Source organism: Callithrix jacchus, chromosome 8 (genome assembly GCF_049354715.1).
Source record: "Callithrix jacchus isolate 240 chromosome 8, calJac240_pri, whole genome shotgun sequence".
NCBI lineage: Eukaryota > Metazoa > Chordata > Mammalia > Primates > Cebidae > Callithrix > Callithrix jacchus.
Window position 1 is genome coordinate 134,616,751 of NC_133509.1, and position 25,592 is coordinate 134,642,342.

Genomic DNA, 25,592 nt, shown 5'->3' on the forward strand with positions numbered 1-25,592 from the left:
CCTGAGGCTCATTTATCCTCAGCACCGGCATCTGCCCCCTCCTCCAGGAAGCCTCCTCTGACCTCTCCAGCCCTGATGCCTCCCCTGCCATAAACATCATCCTTCTTCTCAGGCTTGCTGCCACCTCCAGCCCTGCCAGAGATCCCTGTCACTCTTCAGCTGCGCTTTCTCTGCTAGCTAGTCTTCCTGGAACACTCTCTCTTCCCTTCAAAAATCTTTCTGGGCTGGGCACAGCGGCTTGGGCCTATAATCCCAGCACTTTGGAAGGCTGAGGCACTTTGGGATCACTTGAGGTCAGGAGTTCGAGATTAGCTTGGCCAACATGCTGAAACCCCGTCTCTGCTAAAAATACAAAAATTAGCTGGGCGTTGTGGTAGGTGCTTGTAATCCCAGCTACTCAGGAGGCTGAGGCAGGAGAATTGCTTGAATCCAGGAGGCAGAAGTTGCCGTGAGCCAGGATGGTGCTATTGCACTCCAGCCTGGGGAACAGTGAGACTCCATCTCAAAATAATAATAATAATAATAATAATAAAACTTTCTGGGCCAAGAACAGCGGCTCATGCCTGTAATCCCAGCACTTTGGGAGGCCGAGGCATGAGGATTGCTTGAGCCCAGGGGTTCAACACCACCCAGAGCAACATGGCGAGACCCCCTCTCTACATAACATAGTTAGGTGAGTGTGGCGGCACAGACCTGTGGTCTCAGCTACTTGGGAGGCTGAGGCAGGAGAATCACCTGAGCCCAGGAGGTTGAGGCCGCCGTGATCTGTGATTGCACCACTGCACCCCAGGGTGACCCTGTCTCAAAAAAAAGAAAGAAAGAAAGAAAAAGAAGAAATATTTTCTCTCAAAGATAACTCAAACGCCGGCTCTTCCAGGAAGCCGTCCTGGATCTCTCTGAGTTTCTCTACCTTCTCTTTAAGTCATTTCACTCCCTCTGGTCTCTGCATACAGAACTGGGTAGATCTCAAGCTCAGGGGTGCCCAGCAGAACCCAACCCAGGGTAATGCCTCTGGGATCTCCAGCCCTTGGCTTGTCCTGCCCTGCACTTTGTGGGGACCAGAGGAGCGGCTTGATTGGCTCTGAGCCAATCACACAACAAGAGCATACTAAGAGCTTGCTGGAGTGTGTCCTTTCAACCAATATTTCCTGAGCACCCACACTATGCCAGGCCCGGGATCACATGACTGCCCCTGGAGATGCCATCTCCACCCCGCATCGACCCTCAGCACACAGTAGGTGCCCAGAGTGTTGGCTGCTCTTCACCAAACAATCAAAGGCAGGGGTGGCCTTCCTGCAGCCTTGGAGACAGACAGCCTGGCTCCAGATCCTGCTCACACCCCGTACTGACCCGGTGACCCTGGGTGGGTCCCTTAACCCCTCTGTGACATGGACACAGTGGTTGCAGCAGCTCTGGAGAGCAGAGTGAGATGACAGGGGTGGCCACACTTAATGTAGCTCCTGGTCCCGGCATGTACTCAGCAGCGGTATCACTTGATATCCTCCTTCCCTAAATGTCCATAAATGTCCCTGGCTGGCTGGATGGAACCATTCCCAAGGAAAGATTGTACAGGCACTCCTGAGTCCCCAGGACCTGGGGCCTTGGGTACTGACCAAGCCCCTAGGGGTGCAGCGGCTTCTCAAGCAACATTCTGGGGCTGCCCCAGAGAGGCCTGGGGGGCGGGGAGGGCAGTGCCCAGATTTATCCACCAATCGCACAGGCTGCTGGCACTGAGCACATTCTTATCTGCCCAGCCCAGCATGGGGGGGTGGCCAGGCCGGCCAGGGCGGGACGCTTCCCGGGGGCTGGACACGGAGGAGCCCCAAGCCCCGCTGGGTGGGTGACAGCCGCGGAGCCTCTGAGTGACCCTGCAGGCTGGTGGCCAGCCGGCCGCCCATCTCCCACACCATGTCGGACGGCGAGGGCCCCTCAGCTGGTGAGTGGCAGCGCTATATTTACCCACCATGGCTCCGGTTGCAGAGCCAAGGCCACCAGTCGCTGAGGGCACTGGGGCCCCCTCAGGCTGCAGGCAGCTGTAAACTGGACCCCTTCCTCCTCGCCTGACACCAGGGGGCCTATGCCACTGGGGTGGGGGTTGAGTTTCGCGGCTAAGTTTCACCGCGCCCCCTGACTTCCCAGTGAAGCCGGTGCAGGAAGCCGTGTCTGCTATGAGCCCTCCCGCGTCTGGCAGCCGGGGCCAGAGCTGACCCAGGACAGAGAGGCATGGGCTGAGGCAGGACCCATGGGTTGGCTCAGGGTGCTGTGGGCCACTGGAACCCCATGCAGACCAGTGTGTGTGAACATTTATCGGAGGGGTGGGGAGAGCACACAGCTTCCGTCTGATTCCCCAAGTCAGAGACCTCTGGGTATTCTGAGTCCCTGGTCCGCTAGCCCCAGGCAGGCCCTCTGTGTACCCTCATGTCCTCTAGGTTCAAACTGGCCAGGGACACAGGCAGGTGAAGGGCGATCAGTTTCTAGGGTCTGCCCACTGCCCTCTGCTCTGCCTGAGACAAGAGGTTGTGGTGGGGACTGTCCGCCCATGTGCCTGGCTGGCTGCCCCTGTCTCCTGCCAGTTACAGAGCCAGCCTTGGCAGGATGGGGGCTGGGGACAGCCGAATCCAGGGGTAAACATGGGGGACTCTGGAGTCAGGCTGTCCAGGTTCAAATTCCAGTTATTTCACCTCCAGGCTGGGTGATCTTGGACAGGTGGCTTAACTTCTCTGCGTCTCCGTGTCCCCAGGTGAAAACTGAGACTGTGGTCCTAAACCCTGGTGGTGGTGAAAATTGAATTTATGATATTGTGTGAAAGCATCTGCTGGTGCCGGGGGTTCAGCGAGCACTTAGGGCTCTGCATACTGGCAGCAGGTGGCACCCTGGGCAGCAGGTGGGCACCCCAGGCAGCAGATGGGCATCCCAGGCAGCCAGGTCTACCTCCTCCATCCAGCAGGGCCTCCTTTGTAAGCCAATGATTGTCACTGGCACATGGATTCCTTATCCATAAAACCCCACCTCAGGGACTCTCAGGAGACATCAAGGTTTCCCGGGGGGTGTGGGGCGGATCATGGGTGATAGCACCCTAAAGATACCCTGTTACTGACAAACGGTCCCAGCGCCTGGGCCTGGCTGGGTAGGATTTGAAACAGAGTGAGTGAGAGTGTGAATGTGTGTGTGTGAGAGACAGAGAGAGAGAGAGAGAGAGAGTGTGTGTGTGTGTGTGTGTGTGTGTATTGGGGAGGGGTACACTGACAGAAGTGACCTGACCTCACCCTCTTCCACTGGGTGCCAGTTGTCCTGGCTGCCAGGAATTGCCCGTCGTGGCTGCAGGGGCCCCGGGAGCCAGCAGACAGCTCTTTCTGGCTGGCCCTGCCCCACACCTGACGCTAACCCGGAATAGCTCTCCCCCTCCACCAGGGACATGCCCTGGTTTTAGCAGCTTGTAAAGCCACCCGCGTGGAGATGGGTATTTCAGGAAGAGCAGGACAATATTTAGCCAGTTGGGGCAAAGGAATGGGCTCTAAGCGTGCATGTGTGTGTGTGTGCAGCCTGGAGGCTTCACTGTCCCTTCCCGGTTTAGGAGAGGCTCAGCCCGGTTGGGCTGGGAGGTGGGGCCTGGATTCCAGGCTGGCTCTGTCTGCCCTGGCTGGGCAGGTGGCCCTGGGCAGGCTCCGGGTTTGGGTTTCCCATCTATAGAATGCCATGTGACCGGTTTTTGTCTCTAATATGTGGATTTGAGATTGAACCTGGCTGGCAGGAGTAGAGGTGTCATTTTGGTGCAGAAGGGTATATTTATGGGTGGAAGTGGGCCGAGGAAAGGGGCCTTCTGCAGCACACAGAGTGAAGTCCAGGCCTTTCTAGGATTCCCGCCGGCGGTGGCCAGTGGACTACAGCTGCTGTGAAATACTCTCACCTGTCTTGAGTAACCGATCCCCAAGCCTGTGTCAGCAGTGGGAACATTCTCAGCTCTCCACTCGTGACCGATATGACCTAGGGCGGACTACTCAAGGGCACTGTGCCTCAGCTTCCTCATCTGTTAAGTGGGGACAATAATGGGACATGAACTCCTCAACGTGCAATAGTGATTAAATGGCTAACAGCAGGTAATTCACCGAAAATAATGCCAGGCTTATTGTTAGTGGTTATAGCTGTTATTATTTAACCAATAAATAAGCAACCCAGAGAGGGAAATGAGGGGAGCAGAGGACCCGCTGTGTCCTGGACATACTGTTCTGTTATTGCCCGGAGATGAGGGCTATCAGCTCCACCATGTAACTAAGAACACGGGAAGCTCAGAGCGGCACACGCAAGGTCACCCAGCTGGTCAATGGCACAGCTGGGATTCGAACCCAGTTCCCCAGCCCCTGTTGGCACAGAACCCAGCTTAGGCCCCTCTTCTGGGGGTGTCCCACCTGCATACCCAAGGAGGGCAAGGCTGGCTATTTTGTGGGGCTTTTTGGCTCTCACCTGAAGGAGCAACTCTTCTCATTTCAGAGTTAGCCTCCAGCAACTTGCAGCCTGTGGAGAAAAATGGAGTACCCTGTTAGGGTGTCAGGAAAATTCTACAGAGCAGGAGCGCAGCAGGAGGTGGCCGTGCCCTGGCCTGCCGGCCCTGTGCCTGGGTGGGTGAGCTGGAGCTAAGGTTACCCGGGAGTCAGCACCGTATTTATAGCGGGAACTCGCGGCCAGCAGAGGCGCTCCCTTTACAGTTGCCTGCATTCTAGGCTTGGCAGGGTCACGTCACCTGACTGAGCCTCAGTTTCTTCATCTGTAAAATGGGGTGTTCGTCAGTTCCCTCGCTGGGTCTGGAGATAGGACCTGTAAGTGCGTGGCACCTGCCTGGCACAGAGGGGCCTCAGAAGACGCCGGCTCTGCACACCCTGGGTCTGTTGATTGTCTTTTTTGCCTCTGACCTTGTGATTTACCCCTCTTCCCTCCTGGCCAGAATCTGCAGGAAGAGAGTCCAGGTCTCTGTGCTGTTAGCTGCCCCTATGCTTGGGAAAGTTTCCAGCAAAGCAGCTTGATAATCCTAAGCACCAAAGAACAGGCTGCTGTGTTCTCAGCAGAGCAATGGATGCAGGTCTGTCAGAGCCCAGGGTTCAAATCCCAGCTCTCCCACTCCCTAGCTCTGTGGCCTTGGGTGAGTCACTTAACTTCTGTGAGCCTCAGTGACAGATGGGCATTTTCCCAGCTGCAGAGGGTATGGTAAGGACAGACCCCTAACCTGCAGAAATGTTCAGCCAGCAGGGCGACCCTGTCTTTCCTCCTGTGTAACCTTCCGCCAGTCCCACTGCCCCTCTCTGGGCCACGGTCACCCTGTTTGTGCGGTGAGATGTGGCTGCCTTGCTGGTGCCTTTTGTGCATGTGTGTGCTGGGAAGTTGCTCCCCTGTCTTTACCACCTCCCTCGGTGCTCTGCAGCTTCTGGTTCTCATCAAAACATTCAGCTGGGTGAACTGACAGTGTCCCCCCAAAGGCCCCCAAGTACTTGGCTCTCCAAGGATCACTCTCTGCCTATAGTCAAGGATAGTTTTCCAAGAATGGGGCCTGCAGACACTGGTGGGGCCACCAAACAGCTCATCAGTTCCTCCTGGCTTCCTAGAACCTGGAGAGTGCCCAGCTTCTTGCTCCCCAGAACTCACAGTGGGCCTCTCACCAGGGACCAGGACAGCGTCCACCTTCCCTTCCTGTCTTGGCTACCCCCAGCTCTCACCTCAAGTTTCTCCTAGAAGGCCCCCCCAATTTGTGCCATCCCAATTCCCAAGGAGGTTGTGCTGCTCTCTGAGGAGGAGGGACCTGGCACTGTGTCCGTTCCCTGGATTCCAGGGCAGGCAAGAGCTGGAAAGGGCACGAGATGCCTGGACTGGTCCTGGGACATGGGAACACCTCTGAGATGACCTGGTGAATGGTGCAAACGAGCCTCCTGTCCTGCTCATAGGAGTCTTGAGTTGATGGATGCTATAGGCCTGTCTAGGTGCAGTGGATTGACCCAGGGCAGGTCTCCTTCCATTTGTGACCTCAGAGAGATTGTTTGTTAGCCATCTGCAGGCCAGCACATGACTCTGGACACATGTCCCGAGTTCTGACATCAGGTACCCCCTGCCTCAGCCCCTGTGAAGGGCTGGGCCTGCCTGGGTCACTCTGAGGGTCCAAGCTGGACCCCACACCCCATATGTAGGGTGCCTACACATAGGGTGATGTCAGGGCATGAGTCCCCTGAGGAGTGAGACCGGTTTTATGTGATGTCAGTGGTTCCCAAGGCTGGAGGCAGCCAATTTTCTTGCTGGGGTTTCTCTTCCTTTATAGTTACTGGCTGGTTCATCCCTTGAGTGGTGATAGGGAGCCAGTGCAAGCTCTGGAGCCAGGGATGGAGAGTACCTGGCTTGCTTTAATGTGGTGGGTGGAGGAAGTGCAAGAAGGATCTGGAGGCCCAGATGCCAGGGAGGAGGCTGGAGAGATGGTCCTGGGGAGAGAGGGTGAGATCCACACAGAAGAGGAGAGACCGGGAGAAGGGCACAGGGCAATTTGGCAGCTGCTGAGGCTCAGGTGCTGGGAGGGTGCAAGGAAGGCTGAGCCTGATACTGCTGCTCCCGATAGGAGGGCCCAAAGGACACACTGCTCACCTTCAGGGCTCCGTGGGGTGACCTGGCAGTGTTTCAGGGCTCAGCTGTAAAACTTACGGCGTGCGTGGAAGAGTGGGTAAGAAGATCCCAACCATGCCATGCACCGACCCTGGATACTGGCAGGCCCATCTCCACCCCTCGGCTGTCTCATCTGTAAAGTGGAAGTGACACCATAACCTCAGGGGTGTCAGGGGTACTGGGCAGGATGACTCCTTTTAGCTCCTTATGAACTGTGGGGCTCAAGGCACGTATGGGTGGTCTCCAGGTATGAGCCTTTGAATAGCACCACAGGTGTGCCGGTCACCTGTGATATTGACACCAAGAAGGACTCAACCTCAGCAGCATCCAGCGACCTCTCATGAGAGGCTGGGAGTGAGGTGGGGACACACAGGAGGAATCCGCGGTTGGGGAGCCCCCTTCAGTGCCCTTCACGGTGACCCTACATCCAGGTTCACATGACATTCCCAACCCATGGGATCTCCTTGTTATGGAGCAGGGGAAACTGAGGCCCAAGAGGAAGAGAGACCGACTCAGTCACCCGGGAAGGGTGTGGTGAGCTGGGGCTCAAGCTGGGTTCCCAGGCACAGGCCCAGCCTCTCCAGCACTTCTGCCGAGGGCTCTCTCACTTCTCTCACAGTCCAGGCTCAGCGGAGCCCTGTCTCCTCCAGGAACCCTTCCCTGAGTTCTGCAGCCCCGGGGACCCTGAACCTTGGAGCACCCATGCCCCAGGCCTGCTCCCCTTCGTGGGTAGTAGCTTTGAGCGGCGCCACCCTGGCCCGCTGCCCTCTTCACAGAAGTTATGAGTTGTGAGATGCTATAGGCATGTCCAGGTGTGCCTGAAGCCTTCGGTACTATGTGACCCAGGACAGGTCGCTTCTGTGTGTGGCCTGAGAGATGCCGATTCGTTAGCGTCCTCCCGCTCATCTGTTAGCCACCCACAGGCCGGCGCACAGCCCTGCACGGGCATCCCAAGTTCCAGCATCAGGCAGGGCCCGGGTACCACTCAGCCCTGCCCTCACGGGGCACATGAACCTCCAAGAGGCAAACTGGTACCTTCACATAACTAGGGGCCCCACACCAGTGTCAAAAGTACCCTTGTGGGCTTTTTCATCTATGACGAGAGATGCAGGTTAGAAATTCTGCTTGGAAAAGAAAGCTATCCACTTGTATTCTTTTAAAGTATTGGGTCAATTCTAATGGAGTATTTTTGAGATAGCAAGATAGCCTTTTCTTTAAAAAAATTATTTATTTATTTATTTATTTTGAGACAGAGTCTTACTCTGTCTCCCAGGCTGGAGTGCAGTGGCACTATCTCGGCTCACTGCAACCTCCGCCTCCCAGGTTCAAGCAATTCTCCTGCCTTAGCCTCCAGAGTAGCTGGAACTACAGGTGCACACTGCCACTTCCAGCTAATTTTTGTATTTTTAGTAGAGACGGGATTTCACCATGTTGGCCAGGATGGTCTCGATCTCTTGACCTCCTGATCTGCCCGTCTCAGCCTCCCAAAGTGCTGGGATTACAGGCGTGAGCCACCGCGCTTGGCCTTCTTAAATTATATTTTTAAAACAAAATTTTAAAAATGAAAAGCAGTTAAATGGATGCAAATGCCAATTTCAAATTTAGCATTTGCAACCATTTCATTAATTTTTTTCCTGAAATTTGCAGTCAAAATAAAATATAGAGATTGGTTGCTGGGTTGGGTAAAAGGTCACGCACAGTCAATCTTTGCACTTAGATTTCAAAACTTTGCCTTCATTAAATCAGCCTCTTTGGTCTTTATTTTGTTTCTTACTCTTTTTTACCTAAGTCAGAATGGGCTCGGGATGGTCTGGAATAAACAAATCTCAGCGGCTCAAAGCCTCGAAGGTACACTTCTCTCTTATACAAAGTCACACCTCTCTTATGCAGGTCTGGTGACCCCACCGCCCAGGGCAGGTCCCCTACACGGTGACCCAATCAGTGTAATGCTTCCATAAAGACCCATGTTTTCTCAGTCACTGCAGCCAGCCAGGAGCGAGATGGAGATACAGTACCACTTAAATGCACCCTCCAGGAAGTAACCCACCTTGCCGAGGCCAGAATTTCACTGGCTACAGCAAGCCACAGGGCCACACCGAATGGCCAGAGGGCAGGGTGTGGCCCTCTGTGAGGAACAGTCGTAATGCTGCCCCCCCTTTCATTGAGTTCCCCCTCACTGACCATTTGTTTCTTTCTTTGTTTTTTAAGTAATTTATTTTAATTATGAAATAGAGCACATTGTATGAACTGTGGGCAACAGGCATCGAAAATGTAAATCATGTGATTTCCAATATGCAAATCATTACGCAAGGGATAAGATTTTTCAAAACATCGCTCCCTCCCACGGACTTGCATTTGCATTTTAAAGCACAGAAATAAATTTCTGAATGATTCGGTCATAACCTCCAGTGAGAAAAAGCATAACCAAGAAAAACCTTAGCTGGAAATCTCTTTTGACTTTTTATTTGCTGAGATACGAAGAGGGCATTGGAATGAGCAGGCTGTGGAGTCCGTTCATCCGTGTAATCCACAGATCCAAAAACTGAGATATGAGCTCAGAAGGAAATGATTTTTGAATAATATTGGGGGAAATGATGAGAAGAACATGTTTCTTCACTCTAACACAGATATGCACTGTGTCTTTGATTCTATGACATCATCAAGTAGAAGCTGTGTCATCAGTTTAGTTACTGGTTTTCCCAGTGACTTTTTTTTTTTTTTTTTTTGAGACAGACTCTTGCTCTGTTGCCCAGGCTGGAGTGTGGTGGCACATTTCAGCTCACTTCAACCTCTGCCTCCCAGGTTCAAGTGATTCTCCTGCCTCAGCCTCCCAAGTAGCTGGGACTACAGGCATGTGCCATCACACCTGGCTAATTTTTGTATTTTTAATAGAGACCAGGTTTTACCATGTTGCCCAGGCTGGTCTCAAACTCCTGATCTCAAATTATCTGCCTGCCTCAGCTGAGATGACAGATGTGAGCCACCGTCCGGTCCCCGATGACTTTTAATGGTGGGTGTGTACATACTTATATAGCACACACGTACACTCACACTACGAAACACATGTAAATTAAGCTTTGCAGTGTAACAGGGGACTGTGGCCACACACCTCATACATTGCTTTGTATGAGATCAGATCAGGTTTAAAAATAACGTTTGCAAAGTCTAGCGTTTGCCTGCGAACCCTGTCATGAGCGTCAGTGACGTCGACTTGGATTGCTAGAAATAAACCCAGAACTGTGCCTGGGACTGCTGAGCTCCGTGTGGGGAGTCAGACGTTCCTGCCGGCTTCAGCTCCGTGTTCCAACCTCGAGGCCAAACTGTTTAGAGAACTCTCTACCAAGTTTAAACACATCTTTCAGGAATCCTGCCTCATTTATTTTGGGTGGAAAAACATGTCAGGCGCTGGTGCGGGTGCAGAAAACACCCTTCCTGCTGCTTCGTGCTCACAGCCTGAGTTGACCTCTGGCTCTGCAGAGGCTCACTGAGGCCGTGCTGTGTGCCGGAGCCCCCCCACCAGGCACTGCGGTGTGAGGCTGGAGCAGGGAATTCAGCCCCGGGTCTCTCCTGTGGGATTTGTCACCCCAGCCTGCTCTACTCTCCTTGTCCTGATGTTACCAGTGGCCTAAATAAGAATGTATACAGTAGGCACTAAAAAATGGTGGCTCCCGGCCAGATGTGGTGGCTCACGCCTGTAATCCCAGCACTTTGGGGGGCCGAGGCAGGCGGATCATGAGGTCAGGAGACGGAGACCATCCTGGGTAACATGGTGAAACCCCATTTCTACTAAAAATACAAAAAATTCGCGGGACATGGTGGCGCACACCTGTAGTTCCAGCTACTTGGGAGGCTGAGGCAGGAGAATCGCTTGAACCCAGGAGGTGGAGGTTGCAGTGAGCCAAAATCTCACCACTGCACTCCAGCCTGGGTGACAGAGTGAGACTCCATCTCAAAAAAAAAAACAAAAAAACAATGGTGAATCCCCTTCCCCTAGGGCCTTTTACACATTCAGTTCCACAAGAAGCCCCTTTTAACCTATGCAGTCAACATTATTCTGTTTTACGGATGAGCAAACGGAGATTTAGAGAAATCTTGAGGCTTGTCCACGGTCACACAGTGAGTAACTGAGTCAGATGGGACGGAGACACAGCTGCGCTCTCCCCAACCTGGTGTTGTCCACCTCAGGAGGATCAGAAGAGTGACACTCCTTCCCTGCTGGCTGCACGGGTGGCTTGGGGGAATGGCCTTTGTTGGGAGACTAGCCCAGCAATTCTGTCTGAACTTTTTGGGAGGCAGGAAGAGATCCCAGAGAGAGCCTGCATTTGGAGCCAGCTCTGTGGCGGATGCACTGGCTTCAGGCAAGCCCTTTGCCTTGGGAGGTTCCCATAGGATGCCGAGGAGGCAGGTGTGCGGTGTGGAGGGAAACAGGCGTCCTCCCTGTAGCAGAAACCCAGGGCTCAGGAGATGCCGTCCAAGCCCCAGCGTCTCTCTCGAGTGGTTTTCTGCTTGCTGGGGACAACAGCCAAGGCCTGGTGCCCAGCTCTACCCCATGACCAGAGTAGACCCAGCTGTACGCCACATGCTGGGCCCCCTCCACGCAGCACAAGTTCTCACACCATCCCCATTCTGCTGCTGGTGGATGCTTCTATCAACCTCATGCCCAAGAAGGGCGGCTGAGGCTGGCATAGAGCCTTGTGCTGTGTCCCCACCCCTCGAGCAGGGCTCCTCCCACCCAGGGCTCTGGGTTCTTCTTGGGGAAAGGAGTCTAAGTGGCCGGGTGCTCTGGTTTGTTGGGCGCCTGCCGCATGCCCTGCCCTGGGCGGCTCTCCACACTCCTGTTTGCCAACCTACACTTGCCTCAGCTCTGTCAGGCACTGTGCCCCATCTCACAAGGCCAGACACCCAGGATAAGTGTGATTAAAGAGACAGAAAAATAGTCAGCACCTCTGGGAAAAAATCACGAGCTCCTAACTCCCCTGGAAATGTACAGAAATGGCGAGGAGGGCAGAGGTTTCTTCCAGGCCTGCACCAAAGCACCAGCCTCTGAGCCAAGAGAAAGGCAGGCCTGGGGTGGCCCAGATGGGCCCAGATGTTCAGGACGAATTTGGGGAATGCCAGCTATCTGGCCTGATGGAGGACAGGGTCCGAGGGGAAGGAGGAACTCTATTCTAAAGTGAATTTGGGGCCACCTCGGCTGCCAGGTTGGGGGATGGCCTGTTTGTTAGACAGTGGGAAAGGGCAGATGTCCCGTGGTGAGCGCCTGTCAGAGACCCCGGGGACACCCTGTCTGTGTCTGTTCATGTCTCATTCACCAAATCCAGGTCTGCACAGCACCAGGGCTGGGCTGGGCTGGGCCTTAGGAACTCAGGGGCTAGCAGGGTAAGCTGCAGGGTCAGGCTTGGGCCCACCTCTTATCTGCTGTCTGCAGGGGCTCAGGGTAAGGACAACTGCTGGTCACTGGGAGGCCTGAGTGGAAGGCACCAAGCCCACCCCAGCCACAGGGGACTTGGTGCTGCCGCAGAGGTCCCACTGCAGGGCTGGCAATGCACAGGACGGGGCCTCATCTCACCTTAGGCACTTGGCTGAGTCAGGAGTGTCACAAAGCCACTCCTAGACTTTCTTCCTTCTCTTTCCATCTTGAAACACTGAGCTTGTTGAGAGGGATAAACACTTGGCAGTGACTCCAAAACCAGGGCGAGGTGCCCTAAAGAGGTTCCCTTAGGGCCGACAGCTGTGACATCCATGAGATGATGGATCATGCATGCCTGGGTGCTTGGGAGGGGCCCCACTCACTGCCAATGCGTAATTCACCCCGGATGCGTGGGCAGGAGGTGTGGCTGCAGCCAGGATTCCCAGGGCCCTACAGGGTCTGTCTGGTGACACTAGCTAAGAGCCTGACATAGGGATGGCATCACCACTCTGGGACAGCCGCCGCCTGCAGCTCAGAGCATGTGGGGTCCTGGGATCCTGAGCTTGCCCTGAGGCTGCGGGAATCTGTGGGGGCAGCCGGTCAGGGGACTGGCGTTCATGTTCCTCTGAGGTTTCCGGGAGGAAAAGTGAAGGGCCAGTGACGCTCACGGCGGCAGCTCTGTGGAAAGTGTCCTGGGTTCCAATCCTGGCTTTGTTATCTTTTTTTGTCTCGGTAACACCTTTGTTGAGATGTATTATATAATTCACACATTTAGACCCAAGGCGTTGACTCATACTTGCAATCCCAGCATTTTGGGAGGCCAAGGCAGGAGGATCCCTTGAGCCCAGGAGTTCAAGAGCAGCCTGGGCAAACAGTTGGAGGCTGTAGTGAGCCATGATCGCACCACTGCACTCCTGCCTGGGCGACAGAGCGAGACCCTGTCAAAAAAAGAAAGAAAGAAAGATAAAAATAAAAAACTACACATTTAAAAGTGTACATTAAATGGTTGTTAGGTACTCGGAGTTGTACAGCCATCACCACTCTCAAATTTAGAACACTTTCACCGCCCACGGAAAAGCCCAGCACCCATTAGCCGCCCCCACTTGCAGCCTTCCTCCCCACAGCCCCGGCCACCACTAATCCACTTTGTTTCTATAGAGTCGCCTATTCTGCATTTTTCACGTGAGTGGAATCCTGTAACACGTGGCCTTTTGTGCCTGGCTCCTCTCACTTGGGAAGCATTTCGGGTTCATTCATATTGGAGCCTGTATCCATCTTCATTCCTTCTTAGTGCTGGTTAAAACCCCGTCATAGAGATAAGCCGTGTTTCCCATCTACTCTCCAGTGGATGGGCATTTGGGTTATTTCCATTTTTTGGCTATTACGAGTACCGCTGCTATGAACACGTACGTACCAGTGTCTGTGTGAACACATGTTTCTGTTTCCCCTGGGTGCACACCAGGAAGCGGACTGATGGATCATACGGTGACTCTTCGTTGCACATTTTGAGGAACCGCCGGACTGTTTCTAGCACTGGCTGCGCCATCTTCCATTCCCACCTGTGGGGCATGCTGGCTGTGACTCCTCACATTGTCCCTGGCACCTGTTCTGTCTTCTTGCTCCCAGCCATTGTAGCGGGTGTGAAGTGGTATCTCACTGTGGTTTTGATTTGCATTTCCCTAGTGGCAAAGGGTAGGGCTGAGCATCTTTTCATGTGCTTATTGGCCGTCACCTCTAGCCTCAGTTTTCATGTCTGTAAAATGGGGACAATGGCAGCACCTGCCTCATAGACTGTGATGAGGACTCAGTGAGATAATGTCAGGGTCCTGGGACATTTGCTGCTTGAAGCTGCAGGCTGGGGTTAAGGTGCTGCAAAGCTCTGAAAGCTGGTGTGAGGGAGGGACATGGAGAAGGCCAGAAGCCTGGAGGTTTCTGCGAGCCCCAAACCCACAGAGAAAGGGGCAAACAGCATTTTATTAGCAAGGGTGCTCACCTCCTAGCTGAGCCCCGGTGTATTTCTGCTGGAGCTCTGAAGCTCTGCTGTACTGCAGCAGGCCGAGTGACCTGGGCATATCCATGCAGCCCCATGAAAAGTAGATGGGACATGTTCAACGCAGGCAGCCCTGGCCCATCACTTGGGCTTCTGGTTTTTCTCGTCACGAGTTATTAGGCTTCTGCCCCATGGCTGCTCCCCAATGGAGTGACATCGTGTCGCTTGGACTTGCTGTGGCCAGCTTTGCCAAGCCTGTGTCTGTCGATGGAGAGATCTGGAAGTCGGCCAGGAGTGTCCTTCTGTGAGGCTGGCTGTCTCTGCTCCTTATCAGGGAGGCTCTGGCCTGGTGGAGGTGCCGATGGTCACGCCGATTGTGTACCTGTCACCTGAGCCGGGAGTCAGGCTGGAGGTGAGATAACACCACCAGCTTGTCACCAGCGGGAAACAAATCCGCCTCTAACAGCAGGCTCACCTGGCTGCCCTGGAGAGAACAATTCACGTTCTGTGCTGGAAACAGGTGGGAGAAGAGCAGAGAGGCTCCCCTGGTGGCCCTCGGATGTTCAGTTGAGTATGCAATCTGGGAAAAGCAGGTCAGATGCGATGAGAACTCCAGGCTCCAGTGCCAGGTGCTGGCAGCACAGGGTGGCAGTGGGGGAGGGGGGTTCCAGGCTGTTTCTGGGCTCTGCTGCTGTGTCCTCACTCACTTGGGACCACATTAGAAAGTCAGGGAGGGGAGCATGACTGAGGAACCAGGTAGATTTTTTTTGGTATTCGAACTCGCCACCGGGTGCTGTGTGATCTTTGCAAGTCAGATAACCTCTCTGGGCCTTTGTTTCCTTCTGTGCAAAACAAAGCTGATGACACCTTGTAGTGTGCTTGCTACGCATGATGTGATTTGCCCATATTCAAGGGCACCGTGGGGGGATCAGGATGGGCTTTCATTTTAAGTTGAGCCACCTAAAAAGCAGAGCTTCCATTCCATGGATGTGGCTTATTGAGAGGGGCACTCAGGAGAAAGCTGTGAAGGAGGTGGGGAGGCAGGACCGGATTCCAGGTGGAGCCCAGCTTGATCATCATCACCTGCACTGCCCCTGAGTCTAATCTGGGCACCCCTCAGCTCAGGGCTTCGACCTCTGCCCTTGAAGGAATCATCCGTGGAAGGCTGGGGTGGCCTGGGGGAGAAGTCCCCTGCTCTCCAGAGCCTGGCTCAGAGACGATGCTCCGCAGGTGTTAGCTCCCTAGCCTTCCATCTCCGGCCTCAGTTTCTCCATCTATGAAATGAAACGGCTGGAGCAAATGACCTTCCAGTACAGTACTAGGCCCTTTTATTTTCTTTTCCCTTCCTCCTTCCTTCCTTCCTTCCTCCTTCCTTCCTTCCTTCCTCCTTCCTTCCTCCCTTCCTTCCTTCCTTCCTCCCTCCCTCCTTCCTTCCTCCTTCCTTCCTCCCTCCTTCCTTCCTTCCTCCTTCCTTCCTTCCTCCCTCCTTCCTTCCTTCCTCCCTCCTTCCTTCCTTCCGCCTTCCTTCCTTCCTTCCTTCCTCCCTCCCTCCCTCCTTCCTTCCTTCCTCCTTCCTTCCTTCCGCCTTCCTTCCTTCCGCCTTCCTTCCTTCCTTCCTCCTTCCTTCCTTCCTTCCTTCCTCCTCCCTCCCTCCCTCCCTCCCTCCCTCCCTCCCTCCCTCCCTCCCTCCTTCCTTCCTTCCTTCCTTCCTTCCATTTTTCTTTCTTCTTTTTTTTCGCTTTGTCATTGCCCAGGCTGGAGTGCAATGGCACAATCTCAGCTCACTGCAACCTCCACCTCCCAGGTTCAAGCTATTCTCTTGCCTCAGCCTCCCAAGTAGCTGGGACTACAGGTGCCCACCACCATGCCTGGCTAACTTTTGTATTTTTAGTAGATATGGGGTTTCACCATATTGGCCAGGCTGGTCTCGAACTCCTGACCTTGTGGTCCGCCTGCCTCAGCCTCCCAAAGTGCTGGGATTACAGGCATGAGCCACTGTGCCTGGCTGGCCCTTTTCTTAAAAAAGAAAATAAAAAGAAACCATCCAAGCAATCATTCCCTTAGCCACCAACCACACCGCAAGCACTTACTGCCAGCCAGGCCACTGCTGGATCCTGGGGTACAGAGGACAGCCTGCCCCTCACCAGGAGCTCCAGGAGCTCGCAGATGGGGAGACAGACAAGCAGATGGACAACGAGAGCCCAGTGTACCACGTGGGGTGGGCGGGGGAGAACCATAGGGTGTGGGCAGGGGAGGCTTCCTGGAGGAGTAGCCCTGAGTCAGGTCTTGAGGCACAAGTGGAAGGTAACAAGGGGCCGCTGTGTGGAGGGTCCTGGGTGACCCAGCACAGAAGTAGAGGCAGCAGCAGCTGTTGAATTGATCAGCTACAGACAAAGATGGCAGCATGATTCCTGTCCTCGGGTAGCAGACTCTTGGAGCAGGGGAGGTGTCATACAGAAAGCAGATAAGATAGAAAGCCCATAGTGTGTGCAATGGGGCAGAGGGTGCTGAGGATGGGGTATCACGAATCAGGGAAAGGGAATCAGAGCAGGGCCATGGAGAGAGGCCTGCACACTTGAGAAGGGCCTCAGGGACATGAAAGACTGGACCATGGAGCTTCCAAGAAAAGGGTATTTCTGGCAGGGAGGCAGCAGGTGCAAAGGCCCTGAGGTGGGAGTGCCTGGTCTTTTCAAGGAATAGCAGCGAGGTCAGTTTGGGCAGAGTGAACCCCAGAATCGGGGTGGAAAATGAGCTTAGACAGTGGGGTCAGGAAGACCCATGGGGGTCTTTCTGCATTCTGAAAAGGATGTTGGTATTGACCCTGAGTGAGAAGGGAGCCAGGGAGGGTTTTGGGCAGAGGAGCGACAGGATCTCACATCCATTTTACAAGCAGGCGGGAATGTTCATTCCCAGCGAGTCTGAGCATCAGAAGATAAGAGGAAGCAAAGCCAAGGCCCTTTGCCAGTCCATGCTGGAGGCCTCCTTCACAGCATCCCAGGCACAGCTACTCCAGAGGCACCATTCATCGGCCCACTGAGAGGTGCTGATGTTTAAAATGCCATCAGCCAGCTTTCCTGGTTCAAATGCACTGAGAGCTCCTAGTTCTTTGCCTCGAGACAGCACCCACAGCACAGCCCCCCGGAGAGGCATTTCCCTTCTTATATCCTCAGGAAGATACTCGAAATTCCAAATCCTTGTCTGTAGATTCCCCATGGCAAGGTCTGGAAATGATGACACACACCCACAGTCCCACACACATGAACACAGTCTCAGACACGCTCTTCACCAGCGCCAGGGTTGCCGGGCGGAATGCCGGACATCCAGCTAAATGGAAACTTCAGAGCAACGGCAACTGCTTAGTGGAAGTGGAAGCATGTCCCAAATACTGCTCCTTCTTGGCAGCTGAGGAATCTCCCCCTGAACTGCCCCTGCACTCCGGCACCTCCAGGGCAGCAGAAAGTGTCCTGGTCCCTGACTGTGGGAAGGCTGGGCCCAAGGAGCTGGCTGCCGGCCGAGATGCCCACTGGAGAGAGGATGCTGACCCAGGGAAGTAGTGCTTGCCTTGCAGCTTGGGACTTAGCTGCCACCGCAGGGCCTCCAGACTCCGATCCTTGGTAGCTGGTGAACCGCAGCTTCCCAGGGTCAATGGTCTTCCTGTGTGGCTTCCCAGTCCCTTTTAAGGAAGTGATTTATGGCCCTGCGAAAATGGTCAGTCGGGAGGAAGCACAGGGGGCCTGGTTTCCATTAGAACATGCACAGTTTTAGGCCGAGCATGGTGACTCACGCCTGTAATCCCAGCACTTTGGGAGGCCGAGGCAGGCGGATCATCTGAGGTCAGGAGTTCAAGACTGGCCTGGGCAACATGGTGAAACCCCGTCTCTACTAAACATACAAAAATTAGCTGGGCATGGTGACACGTGCCTGTAGTGTCAGCTACTTGGGAGGCTGAGGCAGGAGGATTGTTTAAACCCAGGAGGTGGAGATTGCAGTGAGTAGAGATCGCACCCCAGCCTGGGCGACAGAGTGAGACTCCACCCCAAAAACAAAACAAAACAAACCCCACAGTTTTAAACTGCAGTTTAAAAAAAAAATGTTGAAACCTGAATAAGAAAATAAACCCTACGATATATGTATCAGGGCAGAACTATCCCAGGAGGCTGGAAGGCAGGCTGTGCGGTGAAAGAACGAGGCCTGTGATTTGAGGCAACCACGGCTTTGACTCCCCGCTCTGGCCTCTGCGGGCGAGGGACTGCACCTGGCCCGGCCTCAGCTCCCCTCAGGATGGCGGTGAGCGGGAAGCAGGGAGGCCAGCGCAGTGGGCAGGCACACGTGGAGGGTATTGCAAAGACACGTGGGATTGACTCCTCATCCCCCAGAGAAGAGGCTGCAGTCCCCCCACATCTGCTTTCCGAGGGACGTTTCATCTCCACCCAGTGGCTGGGACAGGACACTTCAGGGGGAAGTCCTCATGTAGTTAAGTCTGAGCCCCCTGGCCTGGCAATGCTGGCCCTCCCTGGGGGGGTCAAAGGGATCCCTGTGGGCCCTTCTGGCCTCCCTGCCCAGGACCCGCCCTCCCCTCCACAGCCCAGGCAGACGGATGCTCCGCATACTCCTCGGTGCTTCTCACCTGGTGCCTGCCAGCAGTGGTCCCCCTTCCTGGATCGCCTTGTGGTCCCCAGCAAAGCCCTCCTTCACTCCCCTTACTCGCTCCTTGGCGGGGAGGGGCCTCTCCTGTACAGCAACAGCCCCTGAGCATCCTCCGTCACTCGTGAGGTCCATGTCTGTGTCTGCCCATAAGTGGTGAGTGTCTGAGGGCAGGGCTGGTGTCTGGGTCATCTCTACTCCAGCCCTGGCACGTAGTAGGTGCTCGGCGGTGGTCCTGCTATTTCTCTGTTGCCGTTTCTTGTCATTCCTCCTTAGAAAGTGCTTCAAGAAAAGAGCTGTCTGCAAGGCCCCTTACAAACTCTATCCCATTTTCTCTTCCCCACACCCGAGACTCAGAGTGGATTATCACGCAGCTACTCCATGGAGGCAGAGGCTCCACAGCTGGGCTGCCAGAGGGCTTTCCAACAAGGGCCCCCAGCCCAGGTCTGCATCTAAGACCCACACTGGGTCTGCTACTGCATCACTGGCAGCTCCCAGATAAATCCTTCCCCTCTCTGGGACTCAGTTTCCTGGTCTGTTAAATGGGGGAAGCTGCAGTTGCTGATGTCTAAAGTGTCTCGGCACTGGGGTGCGAGGACACAGACACTGCCAGCCTTTGCTGGAGTCCTGGCATCCCTGGAGTGCCAACCTTCCAAAGATGTTTATTTGTCCCAGCACTAAGCTGCTTGTTGTGATATCACCGTAATCCTGTCTCGGGCAGTGATGTCACCAGTTTGGCGGGTCTGCTGGGGTGAGGAGGGGGCCCCATCTCCCAGCCCGGAATGCCGCCTCCCCTGCCTCCCCCACGGTGGCATGCACGGTATTCAAAGCTGTGGGGGTCCTCTGGGGTACAGGGGCCTCCATCAGACCTCTGGGTGGGTCTGTGACTCCCAGACCAGCCTGCCTGGCTCCCCACGTGGGAGGAGTAGGTTGCAGCCAGACCTCCCAGGGCCCACTTTGGTGGTCTTGAATTTTGGTTCTCTGCTTTCAACTTCTGTTTGACTCAACCGTACAGCTGGAGATAGAGGCGTGGGCGGACAGGGTGCGCATGCATGAACTCACTTCTTCCGAGCCTTGTTTTGAGGACAAATGAGTCAGCTTGGCACCCCGGCACGGGGCAGAGAGCACTGGCAAAGCTCTCTACCAGCTGCGTTATCTGAGCATGTCTCTCAGCCTCACCGAGCCTCAGTTTCCTCACCTGTAACATGGGATGAGGAATACGAAGCCACACAGGGCTGCAGAAACTTCTCCAGGTCTTGCCGGTGAAGCCTGGTCCAAGAGAGGGGCTCAGAAGAGCTTTTGCTCCCCCGCTCCCCACCATGACCCGGAGATAGCAGGCACCTGCCTCTCGGGTCCATGCAGCATTACAGGAGGGCACAGGTGGCCCGAAGAAAAGCTGTAAACCTGACCGACTGTAATCCCACTAATGGTTTATCTTCTTTTCATTAGAAGGAGGCCCAGCCTTCTACACCGGGCAAGGAACAACAGGCCTTTGTGCTCTTTTGGAAAATGGGATGGAGCTCAGAAGAAAAGTCAGGTGTAGGTGCCTTATCTTTCCTGGCAAAGCTGGGGCCTCTGGGCCCGATCCCTGCTGGCAGCCAAAGGGTGGCATGAATAATGGAAAGGCTGGTATGCAGTTCCCAGCCACCCAGCCAGTGACAGGAGCTGAGGGGGAAGGACCGTGGAGGACAGGCAACTTCCAACAGCCTTGGGGGTCTGGACACCTGGGAAGCCTGGGGCTTCGGAGGGGCCTGAGAGGGGCTGTGCTGACGCTGCCCAAGAGTCAGAAGTCTGTGTCAGTGTCACTTTGAAGCTTAAATCTCATGTACTGTGTGTCCTTGGGCAAGTCACTTGACCTCTCTCAGCCCTCCTCTTCTTGCTGTGACATCCTCATCTGGCAGTTGCAGGGGCTACCAAGTGCCTGCTGCACAGTGGGCGCTTAGTGGTGGCAGCTGTGGAGCACTGGGGGCACAGGAGCCGCTGAAGATGTCAGTTCCTGTCCCGGCCATGGACTGGGTATGTGGTGCTGAGCCAGCCTCTTCCCCATTCTGGGGTCACTTACCCTCCTGGGAAACAGGGCATCTCTCTGCATTCCCAAGCTCGCAGGACCCCAATTCTAATTCACATGGATGCTGACTGCTGGCTCCATTGCCAGTCCTCTGAAAGGGCAGGGTGGGAACTGAGTTGTGTGCATAGTAGGTGTGCGGGGACCAGCGGGAATGGCAAGAGGAAGTGTGGCCTGAGGAGGCAGAGGGCAGGAGCCTGGCCCCGGGCCCCGGGTCAGTATGCAAGGCTGCTTCACAGATGAGGAACTGGAGGCTCAGACAAGCTCAAGGACCCGCCCAGGGTCCCCTGCCGGCAAGTGGCAGAGTCTAGCTCCCATGGCCACACCTGCGGCCCACAGTCCCTTGCCTGCCAGGATGGCTCCATAAGAGGACAGCATCTGACCCCAGGATGGCTTTCAGCGAAATGCAGCCAGGAAGGGGAGTTGTGCTGGGCGAGGTCACCAGGGTGCCGTGGAGCCAGCTATCCAAGGTCAGTAAGAGCTGGACCCCGGGGAAGGACCCCAGGAGGTGACCGCAGGTGGCACATCTGATGGTGTCAGATTGGGGACGCTGGCCAATGCCAGTCCCTTACGATTTAAGGGGGTTTAGTGGTGGGGGCAGGGTTGGGCAGCATGTCGTGGCCCTGCCCTGCTGATGCAGCAAGGTGGGAGGCAGAGGGCTGACCAGCAAGGCCACTCCAGCCTGCTCCTGTGAGTCACCGCCTGGCTCCAGGCACAGGCAAAGGCTGAGGGAGGCCTCTGGCTGGGGTTCCCATGGTGAATGGCGTGGTGAAGGAACATCAGTTCCTTGGTGTTCCTGGTGGGCTTTGGGGAAATCTGTACTTCAGATAACAGAGTAAGTAGGTAGATGGTTTGGAGCCATATGACATTCTAAGCATATCCCTAAAGAATGGTGGGGTCATCGGCCCGATTTCTAGCACCTGAAACCTTTGGCCAGTGGTTCTCAAACGCTGGTGGGTGCTGCAGGTACCTGGAGGTGGGGAGGTGCTGGGTAAAAAATGACACCTTCCCGAGCCCCCAGACCTGTGGAACCTGAATCTTGGGGCTCTGGAGTGATTGCCATGGCCCCAGAGTTTGAAGCCCACTGTGACGGATACCCTCGAGCATGAACAAAGACTCTCAGTCACCCGTCCAGGTCCCTGTGTTCCCAGCCTCACACATCCTCACACAGCCTGCACTCTCACCGGGCAGGTATACCCTCATCTGCGTGGACTCACATCCACGGGGATGCATGTGCTCCTGTGCCCACACCAACACTCAGTTCTACACATACACACCCAGGACCAGTGGCACAATTTGCAGGGCCAAGTGCAAAATGAACATGTGGAGCTACTGTTTAAAAATTGTTAAAAACAGGGCCGGGCGCGGCGGCTCACGCCTGTAATCCCAGCACTTTGGGAGGCTAAGACGGGTGGATCACAGGTCAGGAGTTCGAGACCAGCCTGGCCAACATGGAGAAACCCTGTCTCTACTAAAAATACAAAACTTAGCTGGGCATGGTGGCAGGTGCCTATAATCCCAGCTACTCGGGAGGCTGAGGCGGGAGAATCACTTGAACTCAGGAGGCAGAAGTTGCAGTGAGCTGAGATGGCACCACTGCACTCCAGCCTGGGGGACAGAGCAAGACTCCAAATCAAAAAAAAAAGAAAAAGAAAAAGAAAAAGAAAAAAGAATTATTAAAAATTTCAAGACTGTGGCTGGGCACAGTGGCTCATGCCTATAATCCCAGCACTTTGGGAGGCTGAGATGGGCAGATTACCTGAGGTCAGGAGTTCAAGACCAGCCTGGCCAACATGGTAAAACCCTGTCTCTACTAAAAATACAAAAATTAGCTGGGCATGGTAGTGGGTACCTGTAATCCTAGCTACTCGGGAGGCTGAGGCAGGAGAATTGCTTGAACTCAGGAGGCAGAGGTTGCAGTGAGCTGAGATCGCACCACTGCACTCCATCCTGGGAGTGAGACTCCATCTCAAAAAAAAAGAATGGTTAAAACTGTCAATACTGTGACAGCAGAGCCCCAAGTGACAGCACAGGCTGCATGGCAACAGAACTGGCATTGCAAACAGTCGCTCATACCGCTTGTACACATCCAGCAGCCTCGTGGATAAACATGCCCCACAGCACAGACACCCACGAACGTACACCTGTGTGCACACACAGTAAGGCTTCAGCCCGCCTTTTTATTGGGATGAGGAAGCGTGCTGGTTAGCGTTTAACAAGCAAAAGCAAAGTTGAGTCATGTGCGTGTTGTTTGAAAGCGAGGCATGCCAGATGGAGCATTAAATGAGTCACTGTCTTGGCTCTCATGAGTAACATTCTAATTGGGTTGTGACTAGTTTGGGGAAACTTTTAAGCTCCCCTCCACGTCAAATCCAAATTAAATCAGCAATTATTTAATGCTCCCAATGCCACAAAGCTCCCTGAATAAAATGTGGGCTTCAAAACACAGGTTTCAAGAAAACACTTCTCTGCCAAATGAATTACGGTGCATGGAACAGCTTTTTCTTCCCAGAAACAAGGAGGGGAGGAAACTCACATTTATGGAGCACCTACTATGAGCCGGACTTGTGCTCGGATAATCTATGCACCACGCACTGAGCATGGTGCCTGGCCTGTGGCAGGTATTTGGTAAACAGTAGCTAATTAATGTATTTCATCTGAACCCAGGGTCCCACTGACTGTAAGATATACATTATTTTCTGGGCCACAAAGAAAGAAAAGAACACTGCCATTTAAATCCTGATGCCAGCCAAGACACGCTGGGCAAACATGCCGAGTCTCAGAGGTGCCTACACACGAATAGTACATTTGAGAGTCAGTGGAAGCCAGATCATGAGAGGAGGAATTACCTCCCCAGTTCACCGACAGGAAGACTGAGGCCGAGGAGGACAACCTGCCAGGAACTCTTTGGCTCTGGAGATGATGTCATCGGAGGCTGAGGAGGGCTTTTTCCAGAGTTCTGCCAACACGGAGCACACAGAATTCCACCCACCATGTATGGGGATTGCTTTGTGGGGGAGGAGACCTGCCTCAGTATCCCAGGAAGTACTGCTGATGTACCCTGATTTTTGCAGCCTGGGGGTTCAGGGCAGAGGTTTCAGTCTTTGGATCTCCCCACATTTGACCAAAGGCATGCACAGTTGGGATTATTCTCTTCAAAGCAAGTTTTAGAGATTAGTAGTCATTTTGAGAACCCCAGGTCTGCTCCTAGCCGGTCCTCGGCCCAGTCACGCCCTCATGCAGTGATTCATTAGGTGAAGAAACTGGCCTTGGAAGGCAATGAGCTCATGAATATGCACAAAGGATCCTCATAAATTATGCATTCCCCACAGAGGCTTCTGGGGAGAGGCTGAGGACTGAGTCGCTCAGCCCTGCACCAGAAGGCTCACTCACAAGGACTTTTTGTGAGCACGTATTTCTGCGCTCCTGCCCTCCCCGTTAACAGCGAACTTGTGGGCACCACCCTAGTTCTGATAAAACATCGGCCTCTGAGTTTGCAAAGAAACTGGAGCTTACTTAGCTGTGACTTTGCTGATGGCCATGCTGGCAGGTCTGGAGGGGCTGTCAGGATCAGAATGGGCCTGCACCTGACTCTGGCTTCAAGCCCATAGATGTGCAAAGCCATCTGACCGGACGGCGGCCCCAGCCATGGAAAAGCCGCTGCCCAGATGAGTGCTTTACACGTCCCTTCAAATTGGAGGGTGCTGAGGTGTCATGACCCTAGTGTCATGGCACAAACACTGGGAGTCAGGGTGGGACCCGGTTCTAGAAGGAAGGAGGGGGCTCTGCAGGTGTCTGTGTCCCTAACACAGATGTCTGGGACCAGCACATCAGGTGGCTCTCAGACCCTCCACTCCCTTCCCCAGGCCAGGCTGGGCACACAGTGGGCACGCAGCAGTCAGGCCGGGGCTCCAGGTGAGTTCTGTCTGTATGGGCTGCTTGGCTTAAGGCTGCTTCTCCCTGATGGGGCCTTCCTTCTTGTCCAGCTTCGCTCACCTTCTCTGACGGTTCTCACCCACCCCTCGGGCAGCCTGGAGTGCAGCCCCAGGCCAGGAGGTCCCCTTCTCTTCATTTCTCCTTCGGTGACTGTCAGTGCCTTTCCTGCTATCAACAGCCACATGTGTGAGCACTTCAGACACTTCCTGTCCTTTCATCCTCCCGACAGCCTGTGGAGGAATCATGGGCACCATCCAACAGCCCAGGCCTCAGCCAGAGAGGAAAGGGCTTCTCCTGAGCAGCTCCAAGATGGCATTACTGGGTTTGTAATGTGTCCAGCCGAGCTCAGTGCCTGTCTCCAGCCTGTGATGTGCAGGCTGAGCTGAGCCTTAACCACCCTCCACAGCAGCGCAGGGCCTGGGGAAGCACCTGGAAAATGCTCTTAGCATTCATGCATCAAAAGCCATGACACTAGGCCAGGCAGTGGCTCACGCCTGTAATTCCAGCCCTTTGGTAGGCGGAGGTGGGTGAATCACCTGAGGTAAAGAGTTCGAGACCAGCCTGGCCAACATGGTGAAACCCCGTCTCTACTGAAAATACAAAAATTAATCAGGTGTGGTGGTGTGTGCCTGTAATCCCGGTTACTCAGGAGGCTAAGGCAGGAGAATCACTTGAACCGGGGACATGGAGGTTGCAGTGAGCTGAGATAGCGCTACTGCACCCCAGCCCGGGCAACAAGAGCAAGACTCCATCTCAAAAAGAAAAAGAAAAAAAAAGAGCTATGAGACTAGGCTTAAATCATTCCATCTGGGAATAAAAAAAAAAACAAACTTAACAAATGTGCAGCAGAAACAAAACCCCTACAAAAAATTGGCTAAAGGGAGAAAAAGAAAGTGAAAAGTGGAATCAGCAGC

The 25,592-nt window shown here is 54.4% G+C and overlaps 1 protein-coding gene across 7 annotated transcripts in view; it reads left to right on the plus strand.

Moving 5' to 3' along the window:
- Positions 1–1,770: 1,770 nt before the first annotated feature.
- Positions 1,771–25,592, plus strand: part of EML1 (EMAP like 1) — a 213,286-nt gene continuing 189,464 nt past the window's right edge. For all 7 annotated transcript variants that reach the window (XM_009006534.5, XM_078335735.1, XM_009006535.5 and 4 more), the window contains exon 1: positions 1,771–1,936. In XM_009006534.5, coding sequence (XP_009004782.1) covers positions 1,909–1,936 — 28 coding nt within the window. In that variant the 5' untranslated portion in view covers positions 1,771–1,908. The remainder of the gene's footprint in view (positions 1,937–25,592) is intronic.